General features: G+C 57.9%; 2 protein-coding genes across 2 annotated transcripts; both read left to right on the forward strand.

Moving 5' to 3' along the window:
- Positions 1-6,126: 6,126 nt before the first annotated feature.
- On the forward strand, positions 6,127-9,492 carry PLICBS_002642 (uncharacterized protein; the record flags this gene model as incomplete). The annotated part of the gene is made up of 4 exons (XM_018322337.2): positions 6,127-6,392; positions 6,450-6,586; positions 6,645-6,771; positions 6,855-9,492. The coding sequence occupies 4 exons, from the start codon at positions 6,127-6,129 to the stop codon at positions 9,490-9,492; spliced, it is 3,168 nt and encodes a 1,055-aa protein (XP_018179817.1).
- Positions 9,493-11,336: 1,844 nt separating this feature from the next.
- On the forward strand, positions 11,337-12,085 carry PLICBS_002643 (pyruvate transporter mpc1; the record flags this gene model as incomplete). The annotated part of the gene is made up of 3 exons (XM_018322338.1): positions 11,337-11,409; positions 11,678-11,750; positions 11,824-12,085. The coding sequence occupies 3 exons, from the start codon at positions 11,337-11,339 to the stop codon at positions 12,083-12,085; spliced, it is 408 nt and encodes a 135-aa protein (XP_018179818.1).
- Positions 12,086-17,217: the final 5,132 nt, after the last annotated feature.

The raw sequence follows: 17,217 nt of genomic DNA on the forward strand, positions 1-17,217 counted from the left end.
AGCTTCTCGCACGGTCTGTCGCAATGAGGGACATCATCTTCGCAGGACTGTCGAGGTGAGTCCAAGAGTTCCTCAAGCGGGGTCTTGCCGCAGGGACAGTGAGTAACAGTGTCTGGCGAATATGGACAATGCGATGGCAGCTCTTCTTGCGTGTGACACGTCTCGTTGCATGTGTGTATGCCGCAGTCGAAGGGCCGCTTGCATAGCTGATCGCACTTGAAGGACCCCTCAAACCACGTGCCCTTGGTCGTATCGTAGGATTGTTGAAGCTCGTCCCTTTCGTAGCAAGGAATCACCTTGTCTACACGGCCGCAGTAGCATCTCGCCTCGACTTTGACGTCACACTCGCCGCACAAGCCGGAGTGACAGGGCCGTGAGCAGAGATGCTCGCCGCACGGGAGCAAGTCTTCGCATGTCTCCTGACAGCTCCAACCATTTTCATAATCCGTCTCCCGACATAGCTTCTGGGAAGCGTTCTTGCCGCAGAAACACGACTGGTTTGGTCCCACCAAACCACAGGGGGGACAGGGTCCGGCGTGGCATTGGAGAGAGCAGGGATGAGGACAGGTTGCCCGGGGTTTCGAGCAGGTTTGTCCACATGAATGAGGGGGCAAAGCTGCGCTGGTTGGTGATGGATTGATTTCCTTGCCGCACCAACAATGGTAAGAGCCGGGGTCGTCGACGAGTTTGGAATTGCATCCGGGGCATCGCCACAAAAACTCTCGCTGTGGCTCCGACGACTGTAGGTCATCCTGCTTCTTCTGATTGCCATACCATCTCTTGGCGCATTTGAGATGGACAACGGTCCAACAGACTGTGCAGGACCACACGTGCGATGTCCTCAAGACATCGTCCGTGCAGATGGCGCATTCGTAGTTCCAATTGCTAATATCGTCATGTATCCTTGTTCCAAGGTCAGCAGCAGTGGACTTTGGCTGCTTCACATGTGGCTCCTGAGAGACTGGAGCTTTCGGGCGTTTACTGGGAAAGAGTCAGCGTTTGAAATTCCACAGCTGGAAACATCCTTACGTTCTAGTGGCAAGAGGCTGTCCTGGGACGAACTCTGGGGCATCGCCGCTTAAGGTCCGGGCTGAAGGCGTAGCATCGTCTGTTCCCGTGGTTAAATGTCCCCCAAATGCTCTGTGAGCTGGAGGTTGTGCGGCCCCGCGGCCAGAAGCGCCACGGCCTCCGCCTCTTTGGCCGCGGCCTCTCCGAGCCCTTTGCTCCCCCGATGCTCTAGATGGTTCATTCGAGGTCCTTGGGGCTGAAGGTGTGGGTGAGCTGGCTTGAGAGGCGACATCGTCACCGGGGGCATTGCTGCCCCCTCTATGGGAGCCATCTACTGGACCACGAGCTCTGCCGCCGCGAGCTCTGCGACGGCCATGATGCCCTCTTCTGCTTGGATCTTGGGACTGAGTCCGTACTTGCGGGGTGTCTGCGTCGGGCATAACCTGCGATGCCGAGGCCTGGGGCGACGTGGTTGGACCAGCCACGCTGACGATGTGTTGGTTACGAGGCGCTTGACGCAGCGGGTTGCGGTGGCCAGGGTCCGTGAGCCTGGCGAAAGTACGTGGACTGGAGATGATGAGCCCGCGGCGCGAAAATGAAGAGGTTCGGAACGCTTGGTGAGAAACCAAAAGTGCACCAGGTGACGTTTTTGAAGCCTTTTTGATATTGGATGTCACCTACTGCCGGCGAAACTTCGAGTCGAGCCCCAGTCTGGGGCGTTCCTCCCTGGCGTGGGTCCCCAGTGTGGCAAAGCAGCAAAACGCCTTGCTCCACGCTGACAAAGGCCTGAACCAACCCATCAGAATGAGTCACTGCCAGCGGACAGGCCGCCAGAGCATCAATTGACCAATGGTCGGTGGTCGCTGCGCTGAACCATCTGCAGTGATGCTCGCAAAAAAGAGTCATACAACACGCGAACCTTCCCTTTTCTGCGTTTTGGTCTGAAACGGACTTTGGAATTCGCAACAACGGCCTCCCGGCAAAGCCCCGCGGCGGCTGATCCCAATCCGACGCTGTCATCATTCATTTGAACGAATTCTGCTTGCTCGACCAACCCGAGGCCCGTTTGTCCAACTCCGCCGCGGTTGCTGCCCAAACATCGGCATCCTCGAGGACGCCAGGCAAGTCTAGTATGGTGTTTCTCTCAGGCCTTGAACACGTCGTGGTGAATATATAGTAGAAAAAAATGCTGCCGTTTCCCGAATTACTTTGCCGACTGCCTTGTCAAGAGTTACCAGGGCAGGCCTCCAAGATTATGTACACTCTGTGCAACCTGGTGCCTCATACTCTCAAATGTGCAAAGCAATGCCGGACCGCATGGTAGTTCTTTGCTTGCCACGTCTTGGACCCTACATCGCAATGCCTGTGGTTTTCGCAGCTAAATTCCTCGAGGCCACAATTGTCTGTCCAGCGTCTCATGCAAGCTGGGTTTGGGCTGCCCACGCCAAGTGCATCTGGGCTACCCTATACCACAACTCCGACGACAAAGTCGACGCAGCCCAGAAGCACTGCCCATGACAATTTAGTAGGCCATTAGCTCAACTCTTGCTTCGGTATCCTTCGTACGGCAACGTGATGGTTAATGACTGTTGGCTTTCGCAAACAGCTGCCGGTCGTGCACTTCGTCAATTCAACTCAAAGCCTACGTGCATCACAGACTGATTCACAAGAGCACAGAGTGTCCTAAGGGAATAACCGCCACAGGTTTCGTACATGATGCTCAATAGATACTGTTCACCATCGCCATGTGACATTCTCAGGGTGCGAATGAGCGTTGTCAGATGTTGAGGTTCGCTCGTGATATTTACCAGGAGGATGTTAGAAGTGGAGCGTCGCACTCAATGCCTCGGTTTGGCAGCAATTGCCAAACAGAACATTATGCGCGTACACCACGACAGACAGGCCGAGTTGTCAGATCTTGGCGCGACAACACATGGTGTGTCTGTTTGCTGAAGTTGACATGCGAGGATCATGGTCAGAAAATGTATGCACTGGATGCATCTACATTGCTTTGCAAACGTAACTCATTGCCTAGGCTGCTTGCATTGACTGGCGACAACGGCAAAAGCCACAGAAACTTGGTCACTCTGGTACGACTGCCCGACATATCGGATGTTCGGCATCCCAGCCCAACATCTGGAGCACCATCCCTCAAATGAGATGTGCTGCGATTGCTGCAGGCCATCGGGGAACTACAGATGCAACCAGACAATGGATGTGTGGCGAGGCATGGGGGCTCATGTTGACTCTGGACCACCAAGGCGTGGTGATGGTCATGACAGCCCTACGCCCTTGAAAAATGCAACGACGGCTCGGAGAAGGCCCGGGCATGGACTGATGGGCAAGGCAAGCGCCAGCTTCGGGCGTGATGCGAGTGGCCCCATGGGCAGGGTTGCTGGTCAGCCGCACGCCGCCTCTGCATGCAGCTGAGGCGATGGCTCGCCATGGCAGTCTCGCGCTGACGGCCCGGGTCTCCCTATCGGCCGACAAAGGTGAAGACCGTGAACGGTCCGGGCGCTGTGTTTTGCAGTATCTCAAGCTAATTCTCGGCGCGTCGACCCGGTTGGAGGGCGGGCGGCTTCGCGCCGTGGATACGAGATGCAAGACCAAGGCGCCATGCAACCCCCCTGGAATCAAAACCGGAACAGTTCGCGGGCAATGCTCTCCGTTTCTTTTTGCAAGCACCATGATTTCGACTGACTCGAGCGAGAGAGGGGGAGGAGGAACGCCAAGGCACTCGCGTTGTGGTGACTTGTCGATTCCTTCTTTGCGCCGGCACGCCACGCAGGTTTGGTCCAAGCAGAGTGGTGCTGCGTCGCATCGCAAGGGGTAAGCCTGCCCCTCTCAAGATGCACAGTCGACTGATCGAGAAGCGGTCGCGGGATGCGAGCCCAGGGAAGCCATCGTGACGGGCAATGCAGACGTGAAAGGCGGAGGAGGCGCGTCCGCCCGGACTCCTTCCTCGGGAGAGTTGTCGAGCCCCTTACAAGTACGTACCCGCCGATCGCTGCAGGTGCGATTTTTCGAACAAACGTTCCGGCCCTCAACTCTCAGAGCGCAGTCATCGGGACCTGGATTTTTTTTTTCAGCCCCAGTCCGGGAGTCCAGGAGTCCAGGGCCGTCGCCGCCCACACCTTGCTACAAGGGGCATCATGGTTGAGGTCGTCCTGCAAGTGAGCCTTCCCCGCAGCGGACCAATTGACCACCCAGGTTGCCAGGAACCGTGACAAGAAGCAAATGGAGACTCGGCGGCCGGCCAAGCGGATCCGCCGCAAGCCGACTGGGGCCCCGGCTCGATCCGCGTTGGACCAGAGCGAGATGGCCAGCTGCGCGCAATCCCCAGGGCGTCGGGCTGTCTGCCTCCTGAACCCTCACATCCCTTTCCGAGGCAACGGACAGCAATGATCACGTCTCCCGGCGCGACCTATCTGTCGCAACAACAGACAAAAAATAATGGCTTGTCGTCACGCGGGTTTGGCAGTTGACAAGGTCTCATGGAGCTTGTCTTGAGCCTATCTCGACAATGACCAGGGGTCACCCACCACTCCGTGGCTTTATCGTCTTGGTGTGCCGGTGACGCTTCCTGTTCGCCCATCGCGACCCGGGGGGTCTGCCGACACACGATACTGACAGCCACAACGGTGAGAATTGATGGCTTCCAGAGGCGCGTCTTCTCGCGCCGTCGGCCCAGCGACTAATTGCGTAGCCGCCACAATCAGCCTCACTCCCCAATCAGCCGGCCTTAGCCCAGATCTCGGCGTTGAGACGCGCCATCATTACAGTACTTTCCTGGTCGTGGGAGGCGTCGTCAAGAGATGTTGACGATTCGCGTCAACCTGAGACCCCGTTTACCCCGGCAATTTGCGCCGAGCGGCAACCACGGGGCAGTGTAGCGTCGGACGGATGCTCTCCGAATGTCAAATGCTCACCGAGGGCCGCGGCAGCCCTTCAACATATGCGTCTTCCCCGTTCGGCCATGGCATGGCATGATCTGGGACTTCTGCGCGTTGATCAGATTTGGATGATCGAGAAGACCCGAAGGCCGGTGAGAAGGACGGCCATGCCGCTGCCGTGACGGGGCCTCGACAAGTCTGACAGAATTTGTTCCTGGGTGCGCCCAAAGGCATCTCGTATTCCGGGAGCCGCCAGCGATGCAGGCAGTCGCATTTGCATTAGCACGCCGTCGCCGCCGGCGCCAGGTTCCACTTTCTTCTGGCACAACCCGGACCAAAGCCCGACCCCTGACAGCCATCACCACCTCGCCTATCACGGCCTCTTTCAAATGGCACCTTGCTGCGTCGAGCTGTGCCACCCGTCCAGAAGACCCTTGTCACATGGGATGGGGGTCTCGACTTTGAGCTGAGCACCCAACGGTGATGGCTGTTGTGGTCCTCCTCGAGCATCCGCTGGCGCCTCAGTCCTCGATCCCCTTTGCTTACCGCTGTTGGTATAGCTCCTTCCCGCTCACACACAAGGTGCCCATGTCGACAACGTGCGATTGTGCCCCTGCCCGCTCGGTTATGCAGGCAACTTGCCAGCGCACGAGCTTCCCTCCCCTCCACCTCCATCATGGGGGTTCTCCCGGAGGGTCATGGGGCTGATGTCTGGGGTCTGGATGAATGGTACGCCAAGCCTCGAGGCTACGGCTCGCCACGCCGTCGACGATGGCCCAGCCCAGCATGACGGGACTCGGCTCACAGTCGGCGGCCCCGTCCCGCAGGCAATATATGGAAATGATGCCCTCGATGCCGTCACGAATCCTTCGGTCTTGCTTCTCATCTCCAGCCTGGAGCCTCACATTCGCTCATAGTCACCCCTATTTTCGTGGTTCGCGGTCTTGTTGCGCCTCTGGTGCTCCAATCCGTGATCATGGCGCCCTCCAAGGCTTCTTCATTCTTGTCGCTCGTTTTCCTTTCGTGCCTGGCCCCTGGCCATGCTGCTGTTCCACAGAAACGCGCGTTGACACCTCCAGCCGGGTTTGACAATGGCTGGAACTACCAGGGTTGTTATGTGTACTAATACCCAATGCTATGTCTGCGATACGTGTGCAAGGATGCTGATGGGAAGAACAGAGACGTCGGCCGTACGATCAACAGCGCCGCTACGGCGGATGCCGCCATGACCAACGCCAAGTGCGTGCAGTTTTGTTACGGAAAGGGCTTTCCGTATGCGGGAACTGAGTATAATACCGAGTGCTACTGCGGCGACACACTGGCGACAGGCGGCGTCAAGGTCGCGGAAAGTGACTGCAGCACACCATGTGGCGGAGACGCGACGCAGCCCTGCGGCGGACCAAGCCGTCTCACCCTGTATTTCACTACCGCCATCCAAGGGCCGGTGGTGAACCCTGGGGTTGATGGATGGGCTTCGATCGGCTGCTATTCGTGAGTCTGCGTTACGAAGCTTAGCGAGAGTACCTTGCGACTGACTAGGACGTACAGTGAGGGCACGACAGGCCGTACACTCACGCAGGGAATTGGAACCATCCCCAATGCCCAGATGACGGTAGCCAAGTGCACGGCAGCTTGCAAGGCTGCCTCTTACACTTTTGCGGGCGTTGAATATGCTGGCGAGTGCTGTAAGTTGTAGCCTATCTACGAAAGGCGGCAGCGGAAACTAACGCGAGATGCCGATAGACTGCGGCAACAAAATCTCCAATGGAGGTCAGCCCGCAGCCAGCGGCTGCAACATGCCCTGCAATGGCAACAGCTCGGAGTACTGCGGCGGTCCGGGCCGCTTGAACGTCTATCAGATCCCCACGAGGTGAGTTTATGCGGGTACCTGAGAGTTATTGCCCGAAACAGATTCGAGATCGGTGGAACCGCTGCTGAAACAACGATGAACAGCACCCCTACGGGCGGTACCGGGACAGCCACGCCGACGCCAACTCCGTCCAACTGTCCCGGCCAGCCGGCGACGGTTGGCAGTTGGACATCGTACGGCTGCTACACGGAGGCTACTAATATGCGGGCTCTCTCAGCCAAGACCACGGCGAGCGACGACATGACGCTTGAGACGTGCGCCACCTTCTGCGCCGGCTACTCGTATTTCGGCGTGGAGTACTCCCGTGAATGCTACTGCGGCAACAAACTCAATGCGGGTGCCACGCAGCGCCCGGGCTCAGAGTGCAGCATGATCTGCTCGGGTTCCAGCTGCGAGTACTGTGGGGCAGGCAACCGCTTGTCCGTCTACACCCTGGGGGGTGGTGTCGATCCCAGCAACACGACTCCTGGTGTTCCTTCTTCCACCGCGACAGGGGGTCCCCAGCCGACTGGCCTCCCGGAGGGTTGGCAGTCATATGGCTGCTGGGTTGACGGGGTCAACGGCCGTATTCTTAACTACCAGGCCCCCGATAACCCAGACCTGACTGTCCCGTCCTGCGCAAAGACTTGTGCTGACCAGGGCTACACCATCGCGGGTGCGGAGTATCACACGCAGTGCTTCTGCGGCAAGCAGATCGTCAACGGCGGCGTCAAGGCTACCTCTGATACCGAGTGCAACACTCCCTGTGGCGGTGACAGCACGCAGAACTGCGGCGGACCAGGCAGGATGAGCATCATTTCGAAGGGCCCGCCCCAGGTCCTTCAACCTCCGGCTCCTATCCCCAACGTCGGTAGCTGGACGTACAAGGGCTGCTATGAGGACAATGTCAACCAAAAGCGCACCTTCTTCTGGCAAAACTTCTTCCAGGACAACATGACACCCCAGGCCTGCCTCGACCTCTGTGGCAACTTTGGATACATGGCTGCGGGCATGGAGTACGGCAAGGAGTGCTACTGCGGTGACCCGGCTAACATCCAGACCGCCGGTGCCGCCAAGGTTGATGAGAAGGAGTGCGGCGTGCCCTGCTCTGGCAACGCATCGGCTATCTGCGGTGGCGGAAGCCGTCTCACTACCTACTTCTGGGAGGGCGACCCATTTTACCAGTGGTCGTTCCCGGAGAAGGGCACAGCGGAAGCCGGGTCGTACGACTTCCTCATCGGCGGCGTCTGCATCCCCCTCATGACATCGCAAGCCGTCAACGGAAAGGTTACCTTCCTGGAGAAATGGGGTACTGGCCCGCCAAACTCGACCGGCGCCTACGAGCTAGACCTCTCGCTGCTCAACGATTTCACCGCCGCCTGGCGTCCCATGCATGTCAAGACGGACATCTTTTGCGCGGGCGGCGTGACCCTGCCCGACAAGGCTGGCCGGCAGCTCACCGTCGGCGGGTGGTCAGGCGATTCGACGTATGGTGTCCGGCTGTACACTCCAGATGGCTCTCCTGGTGTCCCAGGCAAAAACGACTGGCAGGAGAACGTCAACGTGCTCAAGCTCCAAGATGGTCGATGGTATCCGTCCACGATGAACATGGCCAACGGCTCCATTCTTGTTATTGGCGGCGAGGAAGGCTCCAACGGCGCTCCCGTGCCCACGCTGGAAATCCTGCCTTCGACCGGCACGAAGCCATTGTACATGGACTGGCTCCAGAGGACCGACCCGAACAACCTGTACCCCTTTGTCTGTGTTCTCCCGTCAGGCGGCATCTTCGTTGCTTACTGGAACGAGGCTCGCATCCTGGACGAGAACACCTTTGCAACGATCAAGACATTGCCGAACATTCCTGGCGCCGTCAATGACCCCAAGGGCGGTCGCACGTACCCTCTTGAGGGCACTGCCGTCTTGTTACCCCAGCATGCTCCGTACAGTGACCCTCTTGGAGTTCTAATCTGCGGTGGCTCGACAGAAGGCCCGGCTAACGCACTCGACAACTGCGTCAGCATTTACCCGGATTCCGCGAACCCCAAGTGGACATTGGAGCGTATGCCCTCACAACGTGTCATGTCATGCATAGCACCTCTACCCGATGGCACCTACATCATCCTCAATGGTGCCCAGCATGGTGTCGCGGGCTTTGGCCTTGGCTCCAACCCCAACCTCAACGCCCTGCACTACGACCCGACAAAACCCATCGGGCAACGCATCACCATCATGGCCAACACCACGGTGGCTCGCCTCTACCACTCCGAGGCCATCACCCTCCTCGACGGCCGCGTTCTGGTGTCTGGCTCCGACCCCCAGGATGGCGTGAACCCTCAGGAATACCGAGTCGAGACGTTTACGCCCCCTTACTTGCTCAGGAACAAGCCTCGCCCGACTTTCAAGGTGTCCAACACTGACTGGTCGTACGGCCAGAAGGTGACGTTCACGTTGGGTGCCGCTGCTCGCAACGGCGCCATCACTGCATCGTTGCTCGGCTCCGTCTCGAGCACTCACGGAAACTCGATGGGTGCGCGAACGCTCTTCCCGGATATGTCGTGTACCGGTACGGCCTGCACGGTGACGGCACCACCGGGCAAGTACATTGCTCCTCCCGGCTGGTACCAATTCTTCGTCCTGGACGGAGGCATTCCTGCCGTCGGCGTCTTTGTCCGAATCGGTGGTGACCCAGCACAAGTAGGCAACTGGCCCAAGGGTGACGGCTTCACCACTCCAGGCGTCTGAGGCGACTTGATTATAATGAAAAGCTGCGATACGTCGGCGTGTGTAGGAACGAAAGGCCGGGACGTAACGATTGAACGGAAGGCTGCCAACAGGATGGAGAAGTGTATAGGTCATACCTAGATGGACTGCGCTCGTCACTCATCCTACACTTCTCGACTACACAGTCGAACGGCATTTGATTTAGTAAATAATTCATAATCTTCATGGCAACATACTTCAATTGAACAGGTTTCTTGGACCAAGAGCCACAGGCCCTAGACGCGGTGACACAAGACACTCACACATATCTACCTGCGACGCTACCTGACGGTACCTGTAGCATGCACTTGGCAGTGCTACATAGACTCCCTCTTCACGAGTCGTGAACGTTCGCTGCTTGAGCCAGTTCTAGTTGTACTGGAAGACAAGGATTCCCTTGCATCTCTCGCACGAGCATGCTTCACAATCCCTAATCCTTTGACTCCCCACCACGTACCGCGTCCATCAATCAGAGCACTCCCGCTGGGCTACATAGCCAAACTCCAGACCGACCTCGCCAGACGACACGTCCAAGAACTGTCCAATACTGCGCGTCGGACTCTGAACCTCGCCAGATGATCAATTGCATCGTCACAGAGCCTTTCACATGCTTATTGAACGACGCCTGCTACAGGCTGCGGGTTGCCTCTTTCGACTTGCTGCTGGGCCTTTGCTGGATCCTCACAATCTAACACGACTCGGCCAATGGCACGGTCGAAGACTTGGCCGCGGAAGTCGCGCCTCGACATTTCGGGAGTCGTTTGTGTAGCTCTCGCAGCGGTGCTGATGATGGCGTTGATCTTCTTGGTTGTGTGGTGACTCGATGTGGTCCATCGAGGTGCCTTATGCTGTTGCTCTACACGCAGACCAGGAGATCGACAATGTCATTATTGCGGTCATCCTCGTCCTCCTATTTACATCATAAAATTCGTCTCCGCCATTCACGTCTTCGATGGAGGTGAAGGGATCTTTGCGGTAGTCGTTGGTGCACTACGGCCAGTGAGGTGTGTCGCCGTAGTGAATCTCCCCGTGATCAATTACATGGAACTCCAGTCCCAGGAGGAACAACTCTTCTTGTTGTTTTATATATAAAAACGATATCACGTTTTCTCAATTTCGGTAAGTTTTACGAACATCGACATACGCTTGTCATAATGTCAATACTTAATTCCGTAGCAGGCACATTGAAGCGTTGGAACGGGCCTCATCATGGCGATGACCATCTGACTGTACGTGAAATGCGTTATGTCAAGTATATCATATATACTTTCCGATGCGAAGTAGGTCGAATAGCTCCAAATATATCGATATATCGAATTGGCTGAGGAGACTATAGTAGGCCTCTTCTGGACTCCTCGACCTGGAGTCTGGAAGGACGGTATTGCAGAAACGGAGCTTTGACGCGCCCCACTGCCCGACAAACAATACGGGCTGTCGCCGGTCGGCCGGCTCCGCACCTACCTGTCGGGGCGTCAATGGTCCTGGAAACACTGAATGCCAGAGTCCAATCGTAGCCCTAATTGATTGTTACAAGCAATCAATTCGTGTTACGTTTCCCTGAAATGTAAGCTGCATCCACGAGTCTCTGCGTCACAAAGCGGAGAAATGAGACGGGGTGTTGCGCGCCAACAAAGGTGTTGGACGTTGAGAGCACGTGACGTCCCGTCTGGTTTCGTTGGTGTACCCGCCAAATTTCGGCGCATCGCCCGTCACTCAAGATCCAGCGCTGGAGTTTGACACTGTTAACCCCGACCTCGACGTCGACCTCGCCCTCGCCCCTCCGCAGAACCAGGTATCTACCTACCGAGGACTCGGCAGCTCTCAAGATGGCGGCATTCATCAAGGCGGTCAACGCGAAGATCAGGGCAAACCCCATGCTCGACTATGTCTGCTCGACTCGTAAGTCCAGCCCCTTGGCCCCTTGCATCTCGCACCAATCAACCATCAAGCCGGCTTCAGCTCGCCGGCGACATCGGCATAGATGGCGTCGCGTGCGGTGAAGAGGCAGAGCTGCTGCAGGTGCTGCTCGCGCGCGTTCGCGACGGCAATTGTCGCTCGAATGGCTGCGCTGGAGAGCGGTTCTCCCCCAGGACGACTCTGCCCCGAAAATCGGAGCTTACGGGATGGCCGCGTACGAAGGCATGATGCTGACTTTTCGATGCCGCAGACTTCTGGGGACCCGTGTCGAACTTTGGCATCCCCGTTGCGGCTGTTCTGGACACGCAAAAGAGCCCTGATCTGTGAGTCCTCCCCCCCGGCCGATCCGGCATGCATCGCTTGAGCTGGCACGTCGCTGACGCACTTCGTTCGCAGCATCTCTGGCCAGATGACGGGTGCCCTCTGCATCTACTCGGCTACGTTCATGCGCTACTCCCTCGCCGTGACGCCCAAGAACTACCTCCTCTTCGCCTGCCACTTCGTCAACGAGTGCGCGCAGCTCACGCAAGGATACCGATACCTGTCGTACCACAACTGGGGTGGAAAGGAAAAGGCGGAGCTGGAGAAGGGCCTCGTGGCGGCCAAGGACACGGCAGCCAAGGTCGAGAACCGAGCCAAGGATGCTCTCAGCAAATAAGCAGCGGAGACGTTACCAGGAGGTTGAAAAGGGGAAGCGACTGGACTGCCGATGACATAGGGCAGTCCCGAGAGCCCGGTCGTCTAGTGGGAGGTCTCAATGTCGGATCAGGGGAGCCGTGCCTGAGCTGTTGCTGGGCCGGACGACCAGTGTGGTCGATTCCTGCGAGCTGTGCATGGAGGCCGGCTTCGCCATGGGTTTAGGCCCGCGATTGTATCATCACCTTCATCCTTATTACTACCTGTACACCTCACCATCATGGCCCTGGTCGGGGCGGTGCAGACGTTGAGGGGGGTGGCCATACTGTGCGGGAAGAATATAGATTCGTGCATGATTCGCGCCCTTGGTTTCCTTCGCTCTGTTGACGAAGCGTGTAGAGGTACTCGCTACTTTGTCAACGGGAATAATCGCGCGCATGCCCCGTCATGTCCGTCATGTGGTGCGCAAAACTGCACATATGGAGGAGCCTGCCATGGTTTGCGGCGGCTGGGCGGTGATGGTTGACCTCTTGGAGTTTAGACGCAGCGACCGCCTGGAAGTGCATGACACGCCGGCCCACACACTGTTACCCAACCGAATTGTCGATCTTGCCAACCACAGAGTCAGGACGTGCCTCGCGCGACATGCGGCGGAGACGCTCGTACGTAACGTCCGGGTGCAGCTCAGTAATACGCCATCGTGCCGCCTGGTTGCTTGCTTGCTTGCGTGGTTGCGGCAGGTCGGCTTCCAGAAGGCATGACGACTCTTCTGGGACGCCAAGGTGGCCTGGCTAACCTCGGGTAGATGAGAACCGTTCGGGAACATCATAGACAGTGCCGGCCGGCTTTGGTCAAGGATCTTACTGTGGGTAAGGAGTGGTAAATGTTATGGTGTGGGCATGCGAGTTGCGCTCGCTGGAGCATATGCGCCCGACCTTGGCGCAACGGCTGTCAATTGAGGCGCGCATGTGTGTGACGCGAGGTATAGAGGCTTTACGCCAACATGAAAGGTTGTGGCCATGTGTAGTAGCCGTAGAAGTCGACTACCATATGACAACGTACCCGAATATACATCACTTCCCCGCGTGAAACGATTACCGCTGGCAGATACCGGTGCAAGTTGCTCCAGTTGTCCATCTGGCTCCGTCTATTCGTTCCAGTTATCTGTCCGCCACCCTGCTACGCTCAAACGGTTTAAAGCTTCATTCATGGCATCCTACGTCCTTTGTTTGCTAGACTGAACCCGGTTCAGGGCGGCAGCAGTACCCTTATTGTGCACAAGGCTGGTATAATCTTGGTGGAAATGAGTGAGCCCAGAGGTCAATCAGCGTAGCCTCTTTCGGCTCTCATGATCCAAGGGATTCACGCCTCTACGCACCGATCATCCTGCGCTGTAATCTTATCAGATCATCGGAGTCCGACCATCCCACCCATTCCAACCTCAGGCGTTCCCCAAAATCAGCAAACGCCGAAACTAGTCGTCCTGTTTTGGGTCACACTTTTGAGAGCTCTCATGGTACACAGAGTAATAAGTAAGACAAGCGTGTGCACCGTGTCGACTGGCGATGACCGCGATGACCGAGAAAGACCGAGAAAGACCGAGCTGGTCAAGTCGACTGAAGCGTACGGTCATAGCAAGCACGTCAAAAGCTACTCAAGATGTCAAGTCGCCACGACCGTTATTGAAGGCCCTCTTGTCCTCAGCATGCCTTGTTCACGGCTGCACCGGTGCACGGGAGGTCACTCCGGGTCGTTTGTAGAGAGCGAGCTAGTTATTCCTGCGAAAGTCTCTTAAGGTGTCAGTCGTTCTCAGAGGAAGAACTCTCTACCAGAAATTGTGTGCATCGGAAATGTCTCTGCGAGAATATCTCAATGAGAAAGTGCCCGACGAAACTTCTCAGGCACGCAGGAAACAGCCAAGGATTTACTCACACGACGCTTCTGGTTCGAATTTATGCGTCACCTGGCGATTGGAATCTGGCGGCCTATCCGTCTGCTGCTCACCCGGCCCATGATCCAGCTGATCGCCCTGGTACTGGGACTCAACTTTGCCATATACACGCTTCTGCTTGGCACTTACGCGACTGTTCATGGACAGGTACAGGCAGACTCAGTCCATCAGCGCACTCCACTACATCACCATCGCCGTCGCGGCGACCATCTCCGCGTAGGTCGGCGGCCGTTTGATGGACCGTCTGTACAAATACCTGAGCCACCGCAGGAACGGCGGCGAGGGGGGTAAGCCGGAGTACCGGGCGCCATACATGATGCCTGGCGTCATCCTGCTCAGCTTCGGCGTCATCCTCTACGGCTGGGCGGCGGAGTACACGCTCCCCTGGCCGGTCGTCGATGCCGGGGCCGCGGTATTCGCGCTGGGAAGCATAATGGTGATATAGATGCTCACTGCGTATCAGCTGGACGAGTTCGTTGGGCACGGTGCGTCTGCCGGGGCGGCCACGCGCATCTTGTCGTACGTGCTGGGGTTCGCATTTCCTGTGTTTGCGCCTCGTCTGTATGAGAAGTTTGGTTACGGCTGGGGCAACACCATGCTGGGTCTGATCTGGGCCGCTCTCTGTATTGCGCTCCCCGTGGTGCTATGGCTCTGGGGTGAGAGGATACGGGCTTGGGGCCGCAGCGCACAAGAGGGGCGCGTTGAAGGAGCTTGAAGTCGAACGAATTTCAGGCATTCCGCATTCATATACTTACTTAATTACAAGTGTTGCACGAAGGACACTGCAAACTGCTTCCGAGGCTGCCATCGAGGAATTGGTCACTCGTTTGACGACGTGGTGCGTGTGAACGCCAAGTACCTAAAGGTAACCACAAGCGACTGGTACTGAAGCCCGACAGGTTGCAATCGCTGTACCCACTTTGATGGCCGCAACGTCAACTTCGAAAAAAAAAAAAAAAAAGTTGCGACTTGCGAGTCCCATCATCAGGGACTCGTGGGGGACAGGTGGGCTGCCCACTGCCGTTGCTTCCCAATCCAGGCGTTGCGGATATTGTTCCCGGGGCCACTGTGACGGTTTCTGGGTTAGCACGCTTGCTGGGTGACTCTGGGGAAGAGCCGAGGTCGGAGCTTGGTCCTTATCAGCACACCAGTTCGAATGTCCACTGGAGCCATTCGCCAACGGGCAAGGTACGGCACAGACCCAGCCACTGCGGGCGGGCGGCGGGTGGTGGCCGTCAACCCCGAAATGCGACAGACGAACCGGCCGTTGGCGGCATTCGGCGTGTACCTCAAGGCAGTCGGTGCCTCACGGGAATACCAATCACGTCAACGAAGTCTCTGCACATCACCAGACGCCTCACAGGGCCCGGCCTAGCAAGGCTCTGGCCAGCCAGACGTCATCAGGCCAACCCGTGTGGGGACAAGCGGCAACCTCAAGAGTACTAGCATCTGGGCTGCGCAATGCGTGTGAGGATGGCTTCTCGGAAGTCTCCTGGAGAACATGGGGCTGGGGCGACGGGGCATGGGGAAGTTGCCGTCGGCTATACTGCAAATTCACGAGCAAAAGGGGCTCGAGACCGGAGCATCTCCAAGTCCCGAGCGGCGGGCAAGGCTACGACACGGCCCATCGCAGGAAGCCCCAGATAAGTGGCAGATCGGAACGCCAAAGACGCATCTGGTCGATGCGGCCGGGGACGAACGGCTCACCCCGCAGCGACGACGTGCGCATGTGGGCGCGAGGCGAAAATAGTCAGGGACGAAACGACCATCCAGGGCCTGTGACGAAGACTTGTCGCATCGATTTGTCCCGAAAATAGCTGCCCGCCGGGGACGGCTATCGTCGCGCCTCTCGGCCGTGCCTGTTCCTCGGCAAAGCGCGCGGGTCTCCCTAGCCTGGCATCGGTCGGAAACGGCCACGAGCGCTGCAAGGCTCGTGCCGACAACGAGAAGCCTCGAAGCCGCGGGTGTTTGCGCGCTGTGTAGTCCAGCACAGTAACTCGTGGCCCGTGGCTTCGTCTTCCTCGCCGCGTAGGCACCAAGTACCCAGTACATTGGCTCTGCATGCCCTTGCCCGTGCTGGTCCTCCCCCGGCCGTGCGCGGCGGCGGCGGTGGGGGAGCTGTCGAACGGGTCCGCGACGCAGGCGCCTGGTGTTCCTGGGCACGTACAAAGTAGTACCAGAGGTCGAGGTGGCCTGTGAAACAGGTCAGAGACAAAACACAGTCGCCGAGAGTTTGAAAAGAGGAGAAACGAAGGACAGCGGGGGTCAATCAAACCGAGAACACCGTCGTCGCCCTCACCGTGCTCGGTGAGCAGTTTCTCTGGCACTGGCTCTGGGTCCAGCGCTTGAGTCACATAACTCGTACAATTTGACAGCCAGAAATCGTAACAGGCCTGTTATCCCCGCGCCCTGATTGGCCAATGCCTCCATCAGAACGGCTTCAAGGCCCCAAACGCCCAGCACCAGCGGGCCGTCCCAACGTCATGCGGCGCTCCGACCTCCGGTCTCCTCTATTTCTTACCTTACAGAATTTGTCTCAAGTGAATGCTTCAGGTAGCGCCGAGCAACCAGGCGCTGGCCTGTCTATCCGGTCGGCCGAGCAAGGGGACGACAGGAGGACGGGGGAGCCATGACGAGCGGCGGCCAACGCAGAGAAGGCCGGCAAGGATAACAACCAGTCAGCCAAGGTCCCGTGACGCATCTAGCAGCCGTAGTCTGACCTCGTTGATCTGTTTTGCGAACACCCACCCCCCGCCCGGCGCTCCAAGTCAAGGGCCAATTCCAAGGCCCAGCGAGGTCTCCTTTGCCCGCGGTACCTGGATACCAACTCGCGGGCGCCGTGCTTGCTCGACGTTTGGCGTGTCCCATGGCGGCAAGCCTCCAGGTGGCGGCCCATTAGCGTAGCCGCGATTCCTCGCGCTGGAAGGACGGAGCGGCGAGTGCATTTGTATGTGTCAACGTTGGCATCCCCGTCCTGTGCAATGCTGTACTGTACTGTCGAACTGCACCCCCCGAGCCGGAGCCGCCCAGCGACTAACGGGAAAATCCCCTCAACCGGCGCTCGAACGGTCGCTGGCGTGCCGGCGTGGTGGTGGTGAGTGGATGGGGCTGGATCTGGCCTGGATGGGCTGGCCCAGGAGGGCGGGTGGCACGGAGTCTCGCTGGTGATGGAAGACTCGGCTGTCACCTCGTGGGCCTGGTTA

Source organism: Purpureocillium lilacinum (assembly GCF_023168085.1).
Source record: "Purpureocillium lilacinum CBS 284.36 DNA, scaffold_2, whole genome shotgun sequence".
NCBI lineage: Eukaryota > Fungi > Ascomycota > Sordariomycetes > Hypocreales > Ophiocordycipitaceae > Purpureocillium > Purpureocillium lilacinum.